Here is a 19,933-nt window from a genome sequence, read left to right as displayed (position 1 = left end):
AGCTGCACCACATCCGCCACCTCGTTCATTAAATGGTATAATGTAACCTTTTTCCTCAAGAGGTCGTAACATGAAACATGCCTTTGTTGTGGTCTGACCAGGAGAACTTTCCCATATATCCTCAGCACATGTCTTCTTGTACTTTGTAGCCATAATGCTCACTAACTCTTCCGTTGTTGCCCATTCCGAAACCAACGCTTCTGCTGTAGCAATGTGTAGTACAGTGTCGTCACTAACCCTCCATCCTTTAATGTCAATTTTATCAAGTCCTCCGAGTTTTTCTAGTTTTTCATGCATTTGAGTACCACTATAACAGAATTCCCACAAACCATTCTTATAACCTAGAGCATCCCCCACTCCACTGAGAACCATAACTGCTTCGTATTTCTCGGATAATTGGACCGTATTTTCAAGAGCCATTTTTAATATGTTTACTTCACCGTAGTTTAATGAATTTTTTTGAAACACGGGGAAAGTACTAAGCTTCCCTCAACTTAGTCAACTAATAAAAACGTAAAATCTTTTCTTTGCTTTGTTTCAATATTGTTTCATACTATTGTTTACATTTAGACGAGAGCATTGTGAGACTGGGACTGTTATTTTGTAATCCTTAATCTTTACCTGATTCCATGATCTTCAATCTGATTAACATGTTGCTTCTTGCAGACTCTTTAAAATTTAAAAGTTCCTTTCTTATATCATGGATTATCCGACAAGGATTTAATCCAAACTTGACATTTGATTGCACATATACTAAAAAACAGTGTATTGGGAATCGAACCCAAATACTAAATTTTCCGCTCTTTAAAGATACCCCACAGTTGGGCTGTTTTTTTTCTTGGAAAGTTCAGACGATTTTGGCTATTGAACATATTTTGAATATTTTATATTTCCAAACTTTGATCTTTGTAGAATTTTTGAAGCTCAAATTTGGTAAGTTATTGCTTGATCGTAATAGACATAAACAGTTCAAGAGCTTTGTCGTTCAATTACACTTCACAATTTAAAGTCACAGACAATAAACAATTATCAGCTTTTTTATAATGCCGGTTTAGCATTAAAATGCTTAAATATCAAACTTTACGCCCCAAATACATGCAAGTTTAACTTTCACATTTACAATAAGTGTTAAATAAATAAATATAAAAAATGATTAAACTGAAATCACCCAAACTGTTCTAAAATGCAGAATTGCTTAAACATGACGCTGTTTTTTTAGCGAAAGTGAAGATGACTGTAAATTTTAGCTGATAGACCCTAGGTTCGCTCAGCTAAGCATCCATAGCCTTCAAATTGCATTTCTTTTTGTTCCATGGTTGTATATGACAAGTAGTACAAGTTTAGTCGCACACCAAGGTCACTGTTTTTTTTGATGACTTAACCGAAATAAAAAATCCCTAATGGAAAAACCTGAACGGTATACAACAAAACCGAACACAACGGCACGAGAATTTGGAGAATACTGAAGAGGAAAAAACCATTAGGGATTTCAGCCGAAGTTCCGCGCCCCGGGGGACCCTTAGAAACAAAATCTTTACTTACCTTTGCAACGATGCAAATACAAAAAAAGAAAAACCGTCAATTTCTCAAAAGACACCTTCAAGTCAAAAATCTTTCAAGTATTTTAGTTATGGATATAATTCGCCATTTTAACGTACATACAACTTACGTACAAACCGCCACATTTTAGTTTTACCGCACGTAAACCGATCAGCGAACTCGACAATTTTCTACTTTGGACGAGAAAATTGTGTAATTTGGATGGGAATTCTTTTAACGTGTGTTTTCTTATCTAATCCACATCCGAATCAGTCGCACCTAGCGCCACCTTAGCAGTCCCTATTTTGCACTGTTTCATTCAGTGCTTTGCGCGCCGGTGCCACTAACGCTTAAAGTTGGAGCAAGCGCTTGCTGCATGACATGGATTAGATAAATGTACTTCAAAATATTTTAAGCAGACAGACGAAATTTAATATTTTGAAACAATTTAGAACACTTGAAGAAGCACACGTTGAGTTTGGTTACCGAGGGACCGTGGATGGTTTAACCAAACAACCGGCAGCGCTTGATTTAAGTTATGTTTTAGTTTGACAATTATCACATAGATGACTACATAGCAACGCGAATGGTGAACATGGAAACCATCGTGTAACTATTTTGTATCATATGTGACAACGTCTGCGGTTTGTCTTCATGGTAACCATCAAAGAAAACAAACAATGTGCTTTTATTAAAACTATGTTTCGTGTTAGTTTGGTTAATATGAAGCCATTCCGCATACTTAGACCTGGTGTACTAAACATTTTTATGCCTGTTTTGCTGTGGCTTGCCGCATCGAAATTCCAGGAATGAAGTTTTCTTAATAAGAAAACAACATATCCATTACATTTACAGTAATTGCCACGCCGCTCCTAAACTGTAAATGTCTTGACAAACTGAAAACTATTTGAGTTTCAATTTGTCGATTTGAAAATGACTGACAAGATTAAAGTTTCCTTCGAAAGATTTTGAAAAATTTAGTCATTTCTCTTAATAGTGGATTTCATCCTTTAAATTTTTAAAGGTTCTAACCCCATACTCTTTATCTAAGCGTAGCAACTACCCGCTGCAACTACAGCGCATGCCTAAGCTATCTAAACTTCCTACCTGCGCATGGCACCGGAATTCCGCCTTGCAAAGGAATGCCCCTTGAAGGAGGTAACCCATCATGCCCTTAACTTAACCTAGTGCATGTTGCACCTAGGGGCGACCTCCAACCGGGGTGGGTTAAACTACTCATGCATTATAGGGGATCCATGCAGGAGTGCCTTAATAGTCAATGTAGAAAGCCGTTCATGAAATTGGCCAACTACAACGACTGCATGCTCTTACCATACTAGGGGAGACATATTTTTCTTCCCACCAAAACCACGATCTTCCCTTCGTCTTCAATAGGCCTTTCTCGCTTGATCCAGTCTTCAAAGGTCTTCTTACAGATGCTATTTGCATCCTCTACGCTAAGGTACCATTTGTACCAACTAACCCCAAGTTGAAGTTGCCTTCCTTGGGCCAAACTTCACTTGCATTTGCAATTCTAAGCTTTGGTACTGTCTATCCTTCTGCGAGGCAACAACCGCTGCGATCATGCGTAGCTCCTTAAAGCAGTATATTCACACAGAGGTTTTTCGAAGGTAAATTATATAGAACAACACAATTGTTGCATGCAAGTCACAGATTTGAAATAGTTCATACAAATTCACGCTTACTAAGACACAAATTTTAAAAGAATTAAAGCAGCACCGATAAACACTATTGGATTATTTTAACCAAAAGAACACTTTTATTACCTCTTAATCAAGACTATTTTTGAAAATGCAGATGTAAATTTCTTTAAATATATATATTTGCATTCCTGCATTAAAAAAATAGCCTTACAGTGGAATATACTGAACACCAAGATTTGTTGTGTCTATTGCCCGAATTATATTAGAGATTTGACCTGTTAACAGGCCTAACTAAATAAAAGGTTTATTAATATTACACTTACGGTTTTCGACGAATCCTTGGCAGTTCGACGATAGACTACGATGAATGACAAATCTCATACCAATTGTGAAGATGAAACGATCGGAGGTTGAGCAAGGACAGCCACAAAAAAGCCCAAAATAATTTTTTGAAAAATTCAGAACGTTGATGGTGAAACCAATTTTCAGGCTACCTGACAAACATCACCGCTTTTATGTCGACGACGGCAAGCACAGAAACATGATTGGCCATTTCTTGCAACTGTGCATGTCGTCTACGGCATTAAATCGGAAATATCGACAGCCAGTCGAAAAATTAGGATTTTTAGGTTTTTCATTTTCATGTTAAAGAAATTCCATGTTTTTATCACAAAAAGTTTCAATTAAATAATGTTGACATTTGGGCATTTGACAGCGGCGTGGTTTTATCCATCATTGCGATTGATTGACCAGTCGTGATGTTAGCAGGAAAACTCCCAGGAAAATGTTTTAGAAAAGGTCATAATATTGACTTTTCCATGGAAACCGGCGTTAGGCTGATGGATGCATTGCTCCAGAGTAGTGTTTAGCGTTTGCATTCTTTTTAGAGATGGTCTTTAAAGCATTAGAAGTCACGTATTTTTCAATTTCATCAAAGTGTATTGTTCATTCTTGATCATTGTTCAGAAGAGTTCATTAATGTCTATTGTCCATTCTTGATCATTGTTCAGAGGTCTTCATTAAAGTAAATTGTTCATTTGTTCATTCTTGAGCATTCTTCAGAGGACTTCATTAAAGTACGTATATTGTCCATTCTTGATCAGGTTTCTACATAGGACAATTGAAGCCAATGTCAGTTCACACTATACTTCCATAAATGAAAAACATTGATAACATACTTACATTGAACATTTTATTCACTAGTAATGTAGTTCAAGGGAAGAAGAATTTCAACCAAATTACAGAATTGTATTTTGTTCTTATGTTTAGATGAGCGTCAAGGAACTGGTCGGCAACAGCCACAATTCTCTTCAACCGCTGTGAACAATAACCACTTTCTTTAATTGTGGAGTCTACGATCATGGTAAATACACCAACATTTGTTCGTTGTTTCTCAATCTCATTTGTGGACTAATTGTCGTTTAAGAGAAGAATATTCATGTCTAAAATCAAGCATAGAGGAAACAAAAGTTACTAAGACGGAAACTTTATGGGAAGGCCACACTGCACTTTGCATTAACGAACATCACATGCAGTGTCCCAATTCAATGTTTACTCAATGCAAAAGAACTTGAAACAAGACATTTACCTGAACATTTTTTCAAAGCACTCCAAGAGATATTTCACCGTGGAATAATTTCGACTTCGGCTAACTATTCTTCGTGCAATTACAGACTTTCACGTTCAAATGGCACGTTCTTAGTCTTAGACTATGGCCCAAGTTTCACGAACGTGTTGTATTCTGATTGGTCAGTGACTAGGTGTGTTGTAAACGTGTTGTGTTCTGATTGGTCATTTACCAGGTGTGTCGTCAATTGTACACTGTGAAATTTAGAATTTGCATGATTCATCACTTAGAAGTTATTAATCCCCATAGAGCGGTAAATGCAATTTAATACAATATAAATAAAAACGTATACTTCAGCTACAGCAAATAGCAAATCCCAAACATTTAAGTCTCTTTGGGGAACAACTACAGCTGAATCATGCAAATTCTAAAGGTCCACTGATGTCAAAAATGATTTGATAAACCCTCTAGATTGTTATCTTCATCTCATTTTCTTATTGTATTTATTAGCATTAACATTTGATCTCTTTTAATTATCATTCTACATAAAAACGACGTTTGGCAATTAAACTACTGTAAAATTTCAAAAGCCACTGACTGTTCTAACCTCACTAGTGCATTAAATTTTCAATGGACGAAAATCTTTTGTGCTTGCATCAACGTAGCTAACAATGTTCCATGCACCTGTGGGCTTGGCGTAGTGACAGACATTGAAATTATACAAAGCAGGGGCGGATCTAGGATTTTTCAAACATCAGTCATAAAACGTCGGAGGCGCTCCGCACCTAGGGGGGTCTGAGGCTATCTCTGCTGAGAAATTTTGAATTTCTGAGCCTAAAAATGCCATTTTCAGCGTTTTAGAGCATTACAAAATGTATTTTTTGGTGATCGTTTTTGCATAAATACAACACATTTTGGTTACGTTTTTTTCAAAAAAAAAAAATGAAGTGAACAATACTTGAATGTTTTGCCAAATATTTAGGCTCATTATTATGCCAAATATATGGCTCATTAGCATGTCTAGGAACGTAAAATTTATTTTACAATAATGCTATATTCAAAAACAGATATAGCCTTTAAAAATTTCTACCAAGTTGTCAGGCATAGACCCCCCTAGAGACCCCATTCAAACCTCTATGTAATGAGTTAAGTTAGAAATTTGGTACTACAAGTGACAGTTCATAGATATAGAAAAGCTCAGACTTCAAACCATGCAAGTTTATTGTAACCCTTTACCCATCTCCACATCAGTATTAGCAAATTCACCTTTTGAGAAAAACTCAAAATTTTTTCTGCCAAAGATTAAGCAAAATTATCAGAGTGAAAATTTGCAGTTAAGGACAGCTTAATGCCATAAATGTTTATTAGGCATTTCACTTGACTATTATCTTCTTCAAGGTGTGCTATATAGCAATCACTAGTAGCATTGTATTATCAAATACAAACAGAATGTAACCAACATGTCTTTAATTATATAATTACATGAATGTTAAAATTGGTTCATGTGTCATGCTTACTGGTTATGATAAATATCTTTTCATATGATCAAAGCTCGTTTAAATGTAAATCTGAAATAATTTAGTTTAGAAATTATAATGATCATCAGAAAAATTACCTAGTGATCATGAAAAATACTTTGCTGTTTTGCCAAATTTCAAGGTTTATCTGCATACATAGGAAGACATTTTTACTTTATAGAAAATGCTTTTCATACATCAATAGCTCTTTGGAATTTATGGCAAACAATCTGGTATGAGCCATAGATTAACACAACTTTACATCTCTACATGAGGTGTTCAGTTAGAAAAGGGAACTATATGTGACATGGGACAACATTTCATGTATGTGAAATACTCAGGTTTAATACCATTTCAGTCAAATTGTCAAAATAAAAAGCTTCATGGATCAGAAGACTCAAAATCACAGGTTATAGTAAACAGCTTCTCATGTAATCAATGTTACTTTTCTCAAATCTTAAACAATATGTAGTATAACTGTCCAATGATTGAATGATCAATGATCATAAACTGAAAAGCCCCAAACATTTGTTTATGATAAAGTAAATAATAGAATAATAGTATGGCGCCTTATGGCTACAGATTTTTTGTCCATTGAAATATATTTGCAGGAATGTAGGATTTCGCTGCCATATAACGGTCACGATTCCCCAAGCACTAAAGAAATCATAGCTAAAAGTCCTTCGACAACAACAATTTTAGAAGCATCTATCTGCTTACCATAAGCCATATTAACATAAATCGCATCACACACTCGCATAAATTGACTTTGATATATTACATTCATGCATACACTTCAGTTGTCCTTTACTTACGATTTTGGATGTAAATTTCTGCTGATAAAACTCAAAACAATGTTGGCTTGCTTTTGAACATCAATGACTGAAATGTCGCTCGCGAGATCGTCTTTGCCAAGCATTTACAATTCATCCATAAATTTTTCGCCCTCTTGAAAAAATTCCCAGTTTGGAAAGCAGCATTCATGTCAATATATGAATTTGTAAAAGATTTCCATAAATTCCATCTGATTGTAGTTTAGTTTCTATCATGCTTTAGAAAATTATTATGAAACGATCAAACATTCAATTCAGACAGTGAGCTTGACTATGTTAGTTCAGTTGGCTATCAGTCGAAATAGGTCAAACCAATCACAGTAAGACAAAAATTTAAACGAACCAATTACACGATAGCAAGTGGACTCCCTTATAGGTCCGGCCACCCCGCTTATCGGTCGAGATTATTCCAGATCGTCCACTGATCTGGCTATTGACCAATGAAATAAGCGTTTTTTGCATTCATAGACTCCTTTATCCGTCAAACCAGGCAAGCCACCCCGCTTATCAGTCGGTTATTCCAGGTCAATTAAAATTCAACTGATCTGGTTACCAAGGAGATATTCATTGCATTAGTCATTAGTTTTCAATAATAAATAAAGCTGGATTTTTATCACGAAGTAAATGCGATAATAAAGTAAGAATAATTAATGAATTTTTAACTAATATGAATAGGTAATTTTTGAGTTTCAAACATCAGTCGCGCGACGGATTTGACATACTCTAGATCCGCCCCTGATACAAAGGTCTTCAATGGTAAATGAAGGCTGACCAGCTAGTTTTGCACACATCAAAGGAATGAATCGGATAGAAAAATATTATTACAATGTATTTTTTTCATTTTATTATTCTACTTTCAGCCGGCATTATTTGTTGTCCCTTTTAAAGAATTTTCAATCTCCATGCGACAATGTGAAAGTGTGTAAAATGAAAGACTATAGTCTTTGGTGTGAAAGTGTGTAAAATGAAAGACTATAGTCTTTGGTGTGAAAGTGTATAAAAATGCAAAGAGTATAGTCTGGCATGAAAGTTTGTAAAACTATAGTCTTTGGCATGAAAGTTTGTAAAACTATAGTCTTTGGCATGAAATTGTGTAAAACTGCCTGAAATATAGTCTTTGGCATGAAAATGTGTAAAAATGCAAAGACTATAGTCAACGGCGATGTATGCAGTTGATTACTTTCATAAACTTCCCTTTAGTTTTAGGGACTATTTATATGAGCCCGATAGCCGGGATTCAGCGAACGAACATGTAACATGTAATATGTTCTTACACAAACTTTCGGCAGTTATTTCAGTAAACAGTAAAGATAAAAAACGATGGACATAAAAGCAGCTAATATTGGAGGCAATATTTCGCCAAGAGAAACCCGACCTTGTGCAACGAAAATTTCCGCAATGCCATTCTGTAACGGTCGTCATTTCGTTAACGTCTTTTCTGACTTCTTGAACGACTTTTTCAAAGAGCTTAGCAAAAAATAACATGTATTTAACGTAAAGATCTTTGATAAACCAGCAATTGTCAAACCTCTGGTAAAAAAACCACCATGTACAACAAAAACTTCGGCAATGCCATGTTTCTTCGTCAACATCTTTTCTGACTTCTTGAAAGACTTTTCCCGACAGCTTTGAAAAATGAATGAGGAATGAAGTATAAAGTTTGACTGAGGAATAAGCAGCTGATATTTTAGGGTAAAACTGATATAAATTTTTGTAAAAAAAACGTAACTCTTCAACGGCCATTTTCGTTTTTTCGAGTTTGGAAACGACTTTTTGCAACAGCTTCAAAGAAAGAATCATGTATTCAACAGGTTTAACTTTTGTGGTGTTATAAAATATTGTGAAAATTGATTTGCAAGGCGGAAAGCGAATTCTTAGTATAAATATAATTGCCCATCATAAAACTTTTAATATGGCCATGGGTATATAATTTTATCAGCAATAACGTTTCGTCTTTAGCTGAAGACATCTTCATATTACAATACATATATGTAGGAAGTAGTAAATCCTATTCTTAGAAATTTTGTACAATACTTACAATAACGACTGTATGCGTTACGCTTCTTTGAAATAAAAAGGTTATATTACTCACTGTAATACTTTGAAACTTACAAATGATATTTTTTACCTAATACTTACGAAAAAGATTGTTTCAGCAAGAAATCTCTTTACACATAGCGCGGGAAAGATCGGCAAAAAGTCATATGACGTATTGATCAAAATAGGTCACGTGTCAAGTCGTATAAACTTTCGCCAGCAAGAGCTGGGTGACGCGGGATATGTAAATTGATCAAATCGTGCTGAGATAGCACAACATTTAATAGCATAGTAGGTTTCGTGTGATGTATTTAATATACGATTGTTTTCATTTCAAGTTAAATATTATGTTTTAACTTGTTAAAACCCAGTATGATGCACTATTATATAGTAGCAAATACTGACAAATTATATCTGTATACAACACGTACAATAAAGAGTCCTTGAAGTTGATGCATCAGGAAATTCTTCTACTTTATAGACATATTATATTTATATATACTGAACTATACGTATGTTATATATATACAATATAACTTATACAATTTCTATGCTCTGTTTTTTTCGACAGACATCCTACAAGTTTTACCTTTTAACCATTATGTGTAGAAGGAACAGTTTGTTTTGTCGTTGTCTTCGTTGAAACAGATGATACCGTTGAAGTTTGCCTGTAAAATATTTGCTGAAAGTTTAGAGAAAAATTGATAAACTATTCATGTAATAATAGGTAGTAGCATTTTCATTTTCTTTCTAAAACAAGCCAAAGTTTGAGTTCTTTGTGTTGTATTATTACGAAATAAAAGATTTTTACTGTGTTTGCACGGGCTTATGCAAAACGAGGAGACCTTTGGAAGAACTCGAGAGCAGATCAGTGCAAGCCCAAAACCGAAAGTAGAGTGTTGCACAAGCTCAAGAGTTCTCACAAACGTCTCCGAGGTTTGCATAAGCCAGTGCACACAGGAAAATATCTTCTTAAAAAAATATCAATAATGCGAAATAGACAAATTTAAAACAAACGTTTTAATTTTTCCTCTAAAATGTATTCATGCTTGATTTGCGAATTCTCTTTGATTGATTTGATTTGTTGAGCTCAGATCGGTTTGCACAAGCTAATGAAAACACAGCTATAGACCAATCAGCGCATGCGCTAGATTGCTTTATGTTCTTGTTTTGACTTTCAATTTTTTCTGTCTATTCTTGCCTTACAAACATTAACACTGAAAAATCGTTTAATATTCTGTATATTGAACAATAAATTACACTCATACAAGATCACGTGTTAAATCACATGAAAAAGATCACGTGTTAAATCACATGAAAAAGATCACGTGTTTACTCACATGAAAAAGATCACGTGTTTACTCACATGAAAAAGATCACGTGTTTACTCACATGAAAAAGATCAAGTGTTTACTCACATGAAAAAGATGATGTGTTTACTCACATGAAAAAGATCACGTGTTTACTCACATGAAAAAGATCACGTGTTTACTCACATGAAAGAGATCACGTGTTTACTCACATGAAAAATGGAAAGTATTTGAACAAAGAACTCTTGCAAGGATTTTCACCTAACTCTGGAACAGCACCCAGACTATAATTGATCAATTTTCTCAAGTAATTTTCCAATTGTTTTCGACGTGTTTCCACAAAATTGACGTCACGATTTCCAATAATTTTCTTCGCGGGAAACGTGAATTGTGCAACAGGTTTAAACTGCTTGCTTGTCTGTGCATAAAAAAGAAAAGGAATGGATTGTACATTACGGCAAAACAATATGATTAAAAAAATTAAAATACTGATGTTTATTAAAAACCTTCTTATGTAGGGCATAAAAATCCGAGTATCTTTTGTAAACATTCCATTCATCGTCTTTGATACGGATATAAACCTTGTGAAGTAAACAATGTTAAATTCTTTATTGACGACAATAATTGGACCACTGAGCAGATGCTATACATACATATATGTGAAAAGTGAAATATTTGAGCAGTAAATTCAAACTACGACATGATCTTTTAAATACGATGACCACAAACACTTTTCTTAAGGGTTATGTATTTGAAACGAGGAAAATACCAAATATAGATCATAAATCTTGAAATATAGTCCCTAGTTATCCCTAACCTAGTCCAGATAACCATCAACATCACATCGCAAGAGTTATTTACTTTTTTTAGAGATAAATATATGGAAAAAATTATACCTGATAAGAATGATGAATGTTTGGAGACTTTCCTTGTACAAAACAGATGGAATCCAAATGTTAATTAAAGGACGAGTATTGACAGACATGAAATTTGGACCAAACTCCGTCAAATATAAACATTCATCATGATTATTGTCCTGAGGAAGCTAGAACATACGAAGATACGTAGTTTTATCAAGAAATATTTAGAAAATCAAAAGAATACTTACTGCTTTTCATATTCATACCAAACAAGTCATATTGTACATATCGATCAATATTGTACATCTTTTGTACTATAATGAACACATGTGTCTTTACTTAACATACCGGTCCTCTAAGATTAACAAGCTCTTCTTTTAATATTCTTAGCTGATATTCACGAACATTCAACATTTTTTGTAGTCTTTCATTGAGTTCAATAAGTTCGCCATGCATATCAGCGACCTTTAAACATGATAAACAACATTTCATCACAACTTACGCCATGACGTCATCACCATGAAATTCCCCAGGGATGAACAAGAAACGCGAAATCAGTCAGAGTGGCGAGTTTTTTAAACATATATCACGATTTCATTTCAGTTATTTATCCTCAGTTTTCAAAAGTCAAAATATCTTCTTGTATTAGATATTTCTTAAAGTCATCGTGTGCATCGTATAAAAGAGTTTTCTATAAAATAAATTTCGGCTCATCTTCATGCAACATATGATACCTGAAGACCTTTTAAGGCAAATGTTTCGTTTCGTAAAAGTTTTATGAATTAATGGAAATCTTACTTGGATCAACTTCCGCTCAAAATCTTTGTTTTCTTCTTTTCTACAAGAAAAAGGAACGAAATTCATCGCCGTTGATTCACTTTTGCTACAAATTTACGGTAAATACCTCACTTCGTCGACGTCAGATTCCGGAGAAAGAATGATAGAAGAAAGTCTTCCATTTTCTGGAGCTACACAAAAGATTATCGAATATCTTAGATTTCTACATCTATTTTAAAGATAAACTATCCCTCTAGTAAACCTTCTTCCATAATGTCATTTCTTTTCAACGATTGAATAGCACCCACGTATTTCTTTAGTTGGTGTTTGAGCAAATCATTTTCACTAAAGAGCAAAAACGAACAGGTCAACAGACATCTTTGATTAACGGAAATGCAGAGTTCTCAATGTTATTTCAATAACAATTATTTTTAGTCGGTGATGTACACCTAGCTATAGAACTTGAATGTTCTACAGAGATATCATTAATGTTTTATAATATTGTGGTCGCGTTGTTTATATTAAATCTCTCATCCGTTTGTTGAGTATGTGACATGTAAAGAACTAAAGCAAGCATAATTTGGTTCACACAGTTGTTTTATTTTTAAAATGAAAGTAATTTTAAAAAATTTGGCGATATTTTAGAACTACACTAAGCACATAACAAATTACCTAAAGCAGTATCTAGATAAAGTATCACTAAACATGCATGAGAAATCATATCTAAATTGATATACCAACTTTCTAACTATTGACAATAAGCTGCATGGTAAAGACAGTAAAACCTGTTTAAAAGTATTGGGGGAGGCAGAATAACATGAGAACATTTCCTACATGTAGCACGCTGAATTTTTCTTTATAAACTATACTTGTCTATGGAAAAAAGGGGGATCTGTAAAAATTTATGTAAAGGTGGGGGGGGGGGAGAGCACATGTCTAATTATGCATCACCTCCCTTCTTTGGTGACGCAACTTTTGACTAATCTCTGTGGTTCTAGCAAAATGTTAATAGTTGTATACGACTAACCATTTCTTTTATAAGTAAGGAAATTTGAAAAATTAGCAAAAGTTAAACACAGAAAGAATGTATTTACACACAGAGGAAGAAGGCGACCGAATCTATTTTTTGTGAAATGTTGATTCATGCAACACAGAGCTTTCAAAATTATACTTTTGATCATATGTTAGTTTAACAGTGTTAAGGTTTACTTTCATTGCATCCTTTACTGTTATATGTATAGTGTTTTTTTATTGATCATAAGCATTTACAATTGCGTGCAGTTGATAATGAAAATGCATTGATAACTTACAATGGGTTATTCAATAACAAAGGTCTTTTTATAATTTGAACTGACTTTTGCAATAATATACATGTATGGAATTTTTGATTAGTGAAGTGAAAAAATCGATTTAAAATTTCAAAAATTGTGTCTTAATCATTCACATTAAATCCTATTTTAGAAAGGTCATCCTTTATTCCTGAGTTTAAACTTGTTAAACTTTATATTGTTAACAGTAGTCCTTTGGAATTTGACTCATTTCAATGTTATTATTTACTCTGCATGAGGTTCTTATTTATGTATTTTTATTTCAATAACAATTGTTTTTAGTCAGTGATGTATACTTAGTTATATAACTAGAATGTTCTACATAGACGTCATTAATGTTTTATAACAGTGTTTGATGAAAGAGATCCTGACTCACTCTTCATCTTCGTTCGTTATTTAAATGTGTTTATGTAACAAAACTTACATGGATAAAAGATTGATGTAACAATAAGGTATGAATTATGATCACCATTTTTTAACTGATATGTATGTGGTCGCGTTCTTTATATTAAATCTCTTATCTTTGTAAAGTATGTGACATGTAAAGAACTAAAGCGCGCATAATTTTGTCTACACCAGTGGTCTCCAAACTACGGCCCGCGGGCCAGATGCGGCCCGTTGGGCTTCTCAATCCGGCCCGCAGAGGCACTTCAGAAAAAATAATATTATTAAACAAAATAAATTTTGTGCAGAAAGTTTACGTTATGTCGCAAGCCAACTAGCAAGAGTGGCTTACATCAATATTTCTCCCAACTTCCTACTTCCGTTTCAAGCACACTGCGAAATTTAAAAAGCTGAAGGATAACGTGGAAATTTTTTATATTCTTTGGCCCTCAACATGCTGGATGAAAGTTCATGTGGCCCTCTGGCTGTAAAGTTTGGAGACCCTTGGTCTACACGGTCGTCATATATGAAGTCTTATTTCTAAAACGAAGGTAATTTGTCGAAAGTAAAGCGAGATTCTGAAACTATATTACTAACTTTACATAACAAAGTTGCAACTGAAGCATCTCGATAATGTATGACTAAACATTCAAGAGAAATCATATTTAAGTTGATACACCATATTTCAAACTATTGACAATAAGCTGCATGGTAAAGACAGTAAAACATGTTCAAAAGTATGGGGGAGGCAGAATAACATGAGAATATTTTCTACATGTAGGACGCTGAATTTTTCTTTATAAACTATACTTGTCTATGGAAAAAAGGGGAATTTTTTAAAAATTTATGTATGGGGGGAGCACATGTTTAATTATGCATCACCTTACTTCTTTGCTGACGCCACTTTTGACTAATCTCTGTGTGTTTAGCATTATGTTCATAGTTGTATACAACAAGCCATTTTTTTATAAGTAAGAAAATTTGAAAAATAAGCAGAATTTAAACGCATAAAGAATGTATTTACACGCAGAGGAAGAACGTGGCCGAATCTATTTTTTGTGAAATGTTGATTCATGCAACACAGAGCTTTCAAAAAAATATTTTTGAACATATGTTAGTTTAACAGTGATAAAGTTTACTTTCATTGCATCCTTTACTGTTATATGTATAGTGTTTTTTATTGATCATAAATATTTACAATTGCGTGCAGTTGATAATGTAAATGTATTGATAATTTGCAAAGGGTTATTCAATAACAAAGGTCTTTTTATAATATAAACTGACATTTGCAATAATATACACGTATGGAATTTTTGATTATTGAAGTGAAAAAATCGATTTAAAGTTTCAAAAATCTTGTCTTAATCATTGGCATTCAAATCCTACTTTAGAAAGGTCATCCTTTATTCCTGAGTTTAAACTTGTTAAACTTTATATTATTTAAAGTAGTCCTTTGGAATTTGACTCATTTCAATGTTATTATGTACTCTGCATGAGGCTCTTATTCATGTATTTTTATTTCAATAACCACTGTTTTTAGTCAGTGATGTACACCTAACTATAGAAGTTGAATGTTTTACAGAGATGTCATTAATGTTTTATAATACTGAAGAAGATCCTGACTCACTCTTCATCTTCGTTCCTTATTTCAATGTGTTTACGTAACAAAACTCAAATGGATAAAAAATTAATGTTACCATAAGGAATGAAATATGATCACCATTTTTAATTGATATGTATGTGGTCGCGTTGTTTATATTAAATCTCTCATCCGTTTGTTGAGTATGTGACATGTAAAGAACTAAAGCAAGCATCATTTTGTTTACATGGTCGTCTTAATTTTGAAAGAAAGTAATTTTAGAAAAATTAAGCGATATTTTAGAACTACACTAACGACATAACAAATTAGCTAAAGCAGCATCTCGATTAAGTATGACTAAACATGCATGAGAAATCATATCTAAATTGATATACAAACTTTCTAACTATTGACAATAAGCTGTATGGTAAAGGAAAGCAAAACCTGTTCAAAGGTATGGGAGAGGTGAAATAGCATACTTGTTTATGGATAAAAGGGGGATCTGTAAAAATTTATGTAGGGGGGATAGCATGTCCAATCATGCATCACCTCCATTTTTTGCCGACGCCACTTTTAACTAATCGCTCTGTATCATCGCATTAATTAAAAAGAAACTGAAAATCCCCCGTTTTCTCATCAATCTAATAGCTTCATCAATAAAGACACTCAACTTATTCAGGAATCCAGGTAATACAATAATGAAAACAGAAGCTGCATCAGTTCTTTCGTGCTAAGTGGTTGCTTGCATGCTAGTCAAAAACAGAAAACAATTTTACGAATGACTTTGGAAAATTTTTATAAATGTGTTGATTCAAACTAAAGCTTGATTCATCATGTCCACTGAATGCCAGCTCTTTTTTAGACAAATGTTAGACAACCTTCATTTATATTTACCTTTTCTTCTTATTAGGCCTTTATCCTCATTATGTCGTGTCTCTTTTTGTTCTTAAAAATAACTTCAACGCACTGGTAAAAATCCCTGTTCATCAAGTTAAACATTTTATAAAATTGAAAAACAAAATTTCATTTTATGTTTCTTGAAATCGTCAGAAAAATGATGCTTGTTTATACATTCAATGTTTGTCCAAGTTTTGGATTTGCACGAAACAGCAAGGAGTATGACCATGCAGTTAACTACTGATTTTTGTCCTCACAAACACACATGGAAACAATTTTTTCTCCCTTATCAAGTTGATCAGAATCCCTTGCCTATCATTACAAGTCTTAGCGTGCAATTTGCATGGCTTGCGACATTCTGCTTTTTAGCATTTTGTGCAACGGAAAAACCTTTGTAAAAGCTGAGAAACAATTAATATATCCTGCTCTTTTATTTGCAGATTAGAGGTACAATTGTATTTCTAAATGCAATAAAACTGTAGCTAAAACGATGAAAACTTTGAGAGTATTGCCCTAAATAGTTGCCCTAAAATAATTTCAGCACCCTCAAAAAGAAAAATTCTGCGGCTTATAACTAACCCCTAACAATAAAGGCATTATTTCATCAGCATTTATTAAAAACTTACATTTCAAGTAAAACTCAATGAAAGTGGTACATTGACTACATTAACTTTTGCCTGATATTAGGAGTTCATGGTCTTAAAATTGATGAAGAATTTTGACCATTAAACTGTCAATCTTCGTAGCCACAAAAAATACGATTGGGTGCTATCCAAATCGTCTATCATTTGTTGCAAATGGTTGCAAAACAAAAAAATTTCAAAAGTCATATTTGAACACGTGCATTAGACTCTAGAATGCATCATTATCAACCTTAGTCTATTCAAGAAAAGGCTATTACAACATTTTAAACAATCCTTAAAAAGAGTAGCCATATTTGCTGTTCATGACGATAAAAAATGTGAACTATCCTGTAAATATCGTGTTACTTTTAATGTTTGTGACATTTGTTTGGATTAACCCTTTAGGGCCTGGCCTTTTTAAAAGTTCGTACACGTCTCGATTGGTGATTTTACCTGTGAGCAACAACGGTCTCTAGAGGGTTAAAGATGCTTTAATTGACAAGAGCTGTAGCATGTATCCCGTTATTTAATAGTTACTTATGTTCATTTGCATTTATAGCATGATGCAGGCGAAGTTGATTCAATAAATGAATAAATAAATAAATGTATGTATGAGTAAATGTATTTGATTTCATCAAATGTAAAAAACTCTCGACTTTCATGATAACTAATACATTTATCTTGTATATTAAATTTTTGAAATTGCTTGATTTTACTTGTCTTGTTGATACAATAATTTTTTTAGATGGAATCAAGAGAAAACAGAAATCTATTTTACATCAGAAGAGTAATTAATGTGGTACAAACGGAACTTGCTCAATTTTTCATCAAAGAATGGAACTCTCGTTACAAATCAACACATGGAGAATGGGATGATACAAACAAAAGTGGTAACAAATTTTACAATTTAGAATCAAGAAGAAGGTTAGACCAAAAAACTCGACAAAAATATCAAGATGGAGATACCAGTAAGTGGGACTGTACGATATTATTTGATGCAATAATTTTTTCAAATTCAATTGGAAGGCATCTTGACAAACAAACAAAGGATGCTGTTCATGCACTTCGTTGTGAAAGAAACAATGACGCTCATTGGTATGAAAGCAATTACTCAGATGATGATTTTGATGGAATAGTCAGTATCATTGAAAAATCATTTCAATATTTAAAATTTTCCCTCGATGGAATCAATGAAATAAAAAATAATCGAAACAAGTTTAATTCATTTCAAGTTTTTCCTTCAAAACCTAATCATTTTCTCGTTGAACGCACGGAATTACGAGATAAAATTATAAAAGATCTTGAAAAATTAAGCAATGATAACAATCATAAACTGACATATTTTTACATCACTGGTAATCCTGGCAGTGGTAAATCACAACTTGCAAGAACGGTTTGTGAAAAAATATCGTGTGATTGGAAAAATAGAACTTCGTTTGTAATGACTCTCGATGGAAAAAATGAGGAATCTCTTTTAAAAACTTACTGTGAACTTGGATACCGTTTAAACTGTGACAAGTATATGATTAAAAAATTTGAAGATGAAAATTGTTCCATCGCAGACAAAGTGAAGAATTTGCGATCGTTAGTATCCACACGATTAAAATTCTGGCAAAATTGGTTGATCATTGTAGACAACGTGGCACAGCTCAGCAAAATTTCTTCATTACTCCCCCAAGTTGGTGATCCCATGTGGATAAATGGACAAATCATAGTAACTATCCAGAACACAGATGCCGTACCTCTAGACGATGAGTTTAACAAACATATTTCTATCAGAAGTGGAATGAATGATAGGGAATGTTTTCAACTGTTGAAGCATTACACTATTGAAAATGATGATGATCAATTGTTGAATGAAGTATTCCACGCATTAGATCGTCAACCGCTGGCTTTGGCTGCCGCTGGTTATTATGTCAGTCGTGTAAACAAAACAAACTGCTCATTTACTTGGAAACAATATTTAAAGAAAATATCTTCAGAAGAACAAGAAAACATGGACGCCACTTTTGTTAAATCTAACTCGGTATATCCTAGAAGTATGTTACAAGCTTCACTTTTAGCTGTCAGACAAAATGCTGAAGAATCCTCAATATTGGCAAATGTTATTAACTTTTTTTCCGTGATATCGTTTGATCCTATACCACGAGACATTATTGTTTTTTATGTTCAAGAAATTGATCCCAAACACTCAAAGGAAGATATATGTCTTTGTTTAAAGGACTGCTCATTGTTCTTGCATTCAGAAAATAATGACATTAGTCTACATCGCATTGTTCACAAAGCAATTATTGTTTATCAATCTGAACATTCAAATGAAGAACATGAAATGGAAACTAACGTTGATCAAATATCTAAAGCACTTTACATGTTTAAAGAGAGAGACGACGAAATCAAATTAATGCCACATCTTGAAAAAATTCTTCAATTATTAAAGACCAACAAGTCAAAAATCAACATGAACACTTTACAAGTTTTCCAATATTTTGTTGACAGATTAAGACATTTTGGAAAATACGATCTTGCTCTTGAACTATTGGATAAATTTAAATCAGAAGAATCTAGTTATGATAAATCTTGGTATTTTAGTATCCTCGGTCTTTTATACTATGACACTGGGAAGTATAGCAAAGCTAAAAATCATCATGAAAAAGCTCTGGAAATTCAAAAACAATCGTTAGGTCCAAATCATGTTGATGTCGCTGCGTCTTTAAACAATCTTGGTAATGTGTATAATGATACTGGAAACTACGACAAAGCTATAGAATTTCATGAAAAAGCTCTGGAAATTAAAAAACAATCGTTAGGTCCAAATCATGTTGATGTCGCTATGTCTTTAAACAATCTTGGTAATGTGTATAATGATACTGGAAACTACGACAAAGCTATAGAATTTCATGAAAAAGCTCTGGAAATTAAAAAACAATCGTTAGGTCCAAATCATGTTCATGTCGCTATGTCTTTAAACAATCTTGGTTTGGTGTTACATGAAACAGGAAACTACAACAAAGCTATAGA

At 33.4% G+C, this 19,933-nt stretch overlaps 3 protein-coding genes and 1 pseudogene across 3 annotated transcripts in view; 1 reads left to right on the top strand and 3 right to left on the bottom strand.

Moving 5' to 3' along the window:
- LOC124457255 (protein ADP-ribosylarginine hydrolase-like) overlaps positions 1–420 on the bottom strand; it is a 1,338-nt gene extending 918 nt beyond the window's left edge. Inside the window, exon 1 of the mRNA XM_047007535.1 lies at positions 1–420. This exon is cut by the window's left edge and continues 106 nt beyond it. Coding sequence (XP_046863491.1) covers positions 1–420 — 420 coding nt within the window.
- LOC124456706 (sorting nexin-29-like) overlaps positions 1–11,870 on the bottom strand; it is an 89,940-nt gene extending 78,070 nt beyond the window's left edge. Inside the window, exon 1 of the mRNA XM_047007083.1 lies at positions 11,830–11,870. The gene's annotated coding sequence lies outside the window, so the exon portion shown is untranslated. The remainder of the gene's footprint in view (positions 1–11,829) is intronic.
- Positions 9,450–12,206, bottom strand: LOC124456699 (annotated as a pseudogene).
- A 5,142-nt stretch (positions 12,207–17,348) lies between these two features.
- Positions 17,349–19,772, top strand: LOC124456679 (the record flags this gene model as incomplete). The annotated part of the gene is made up of 1 exon (XM_047007046.1): positions 17,349–19,772. A coding segment is annotated over exon 1 (2,112 nt), but the record flags the coding sequence as incomplete, so codon positions are not given.
- Positions 19,773–19,933: the final 161 nt, after the last annotated feature.

This window comes from Xenia sp. Carnegie-2017, unplaced genomic scaffold (genome assembly GCF_021976095.1).
Source record: "Xenia sp. Carnegie-2017 unplaced genomic scaffold, XeniaSp_v1 HiC_scaffold_6, whole genome shotgun sequence".
In the NCBI taxonomy this organism is placed as follows: domain Eukaryota; kingdom Metazoa; phylum Cnidaria; class Anthozoa; order Malacalcyonacea; family Xeniidae; genus Xenia; species Xenia sp. Carnegie-2017.
Note: the sequence above shows the minus strand (reverse complement) of the source record. Positions and strands in the feature narration are given on the sequence as shown.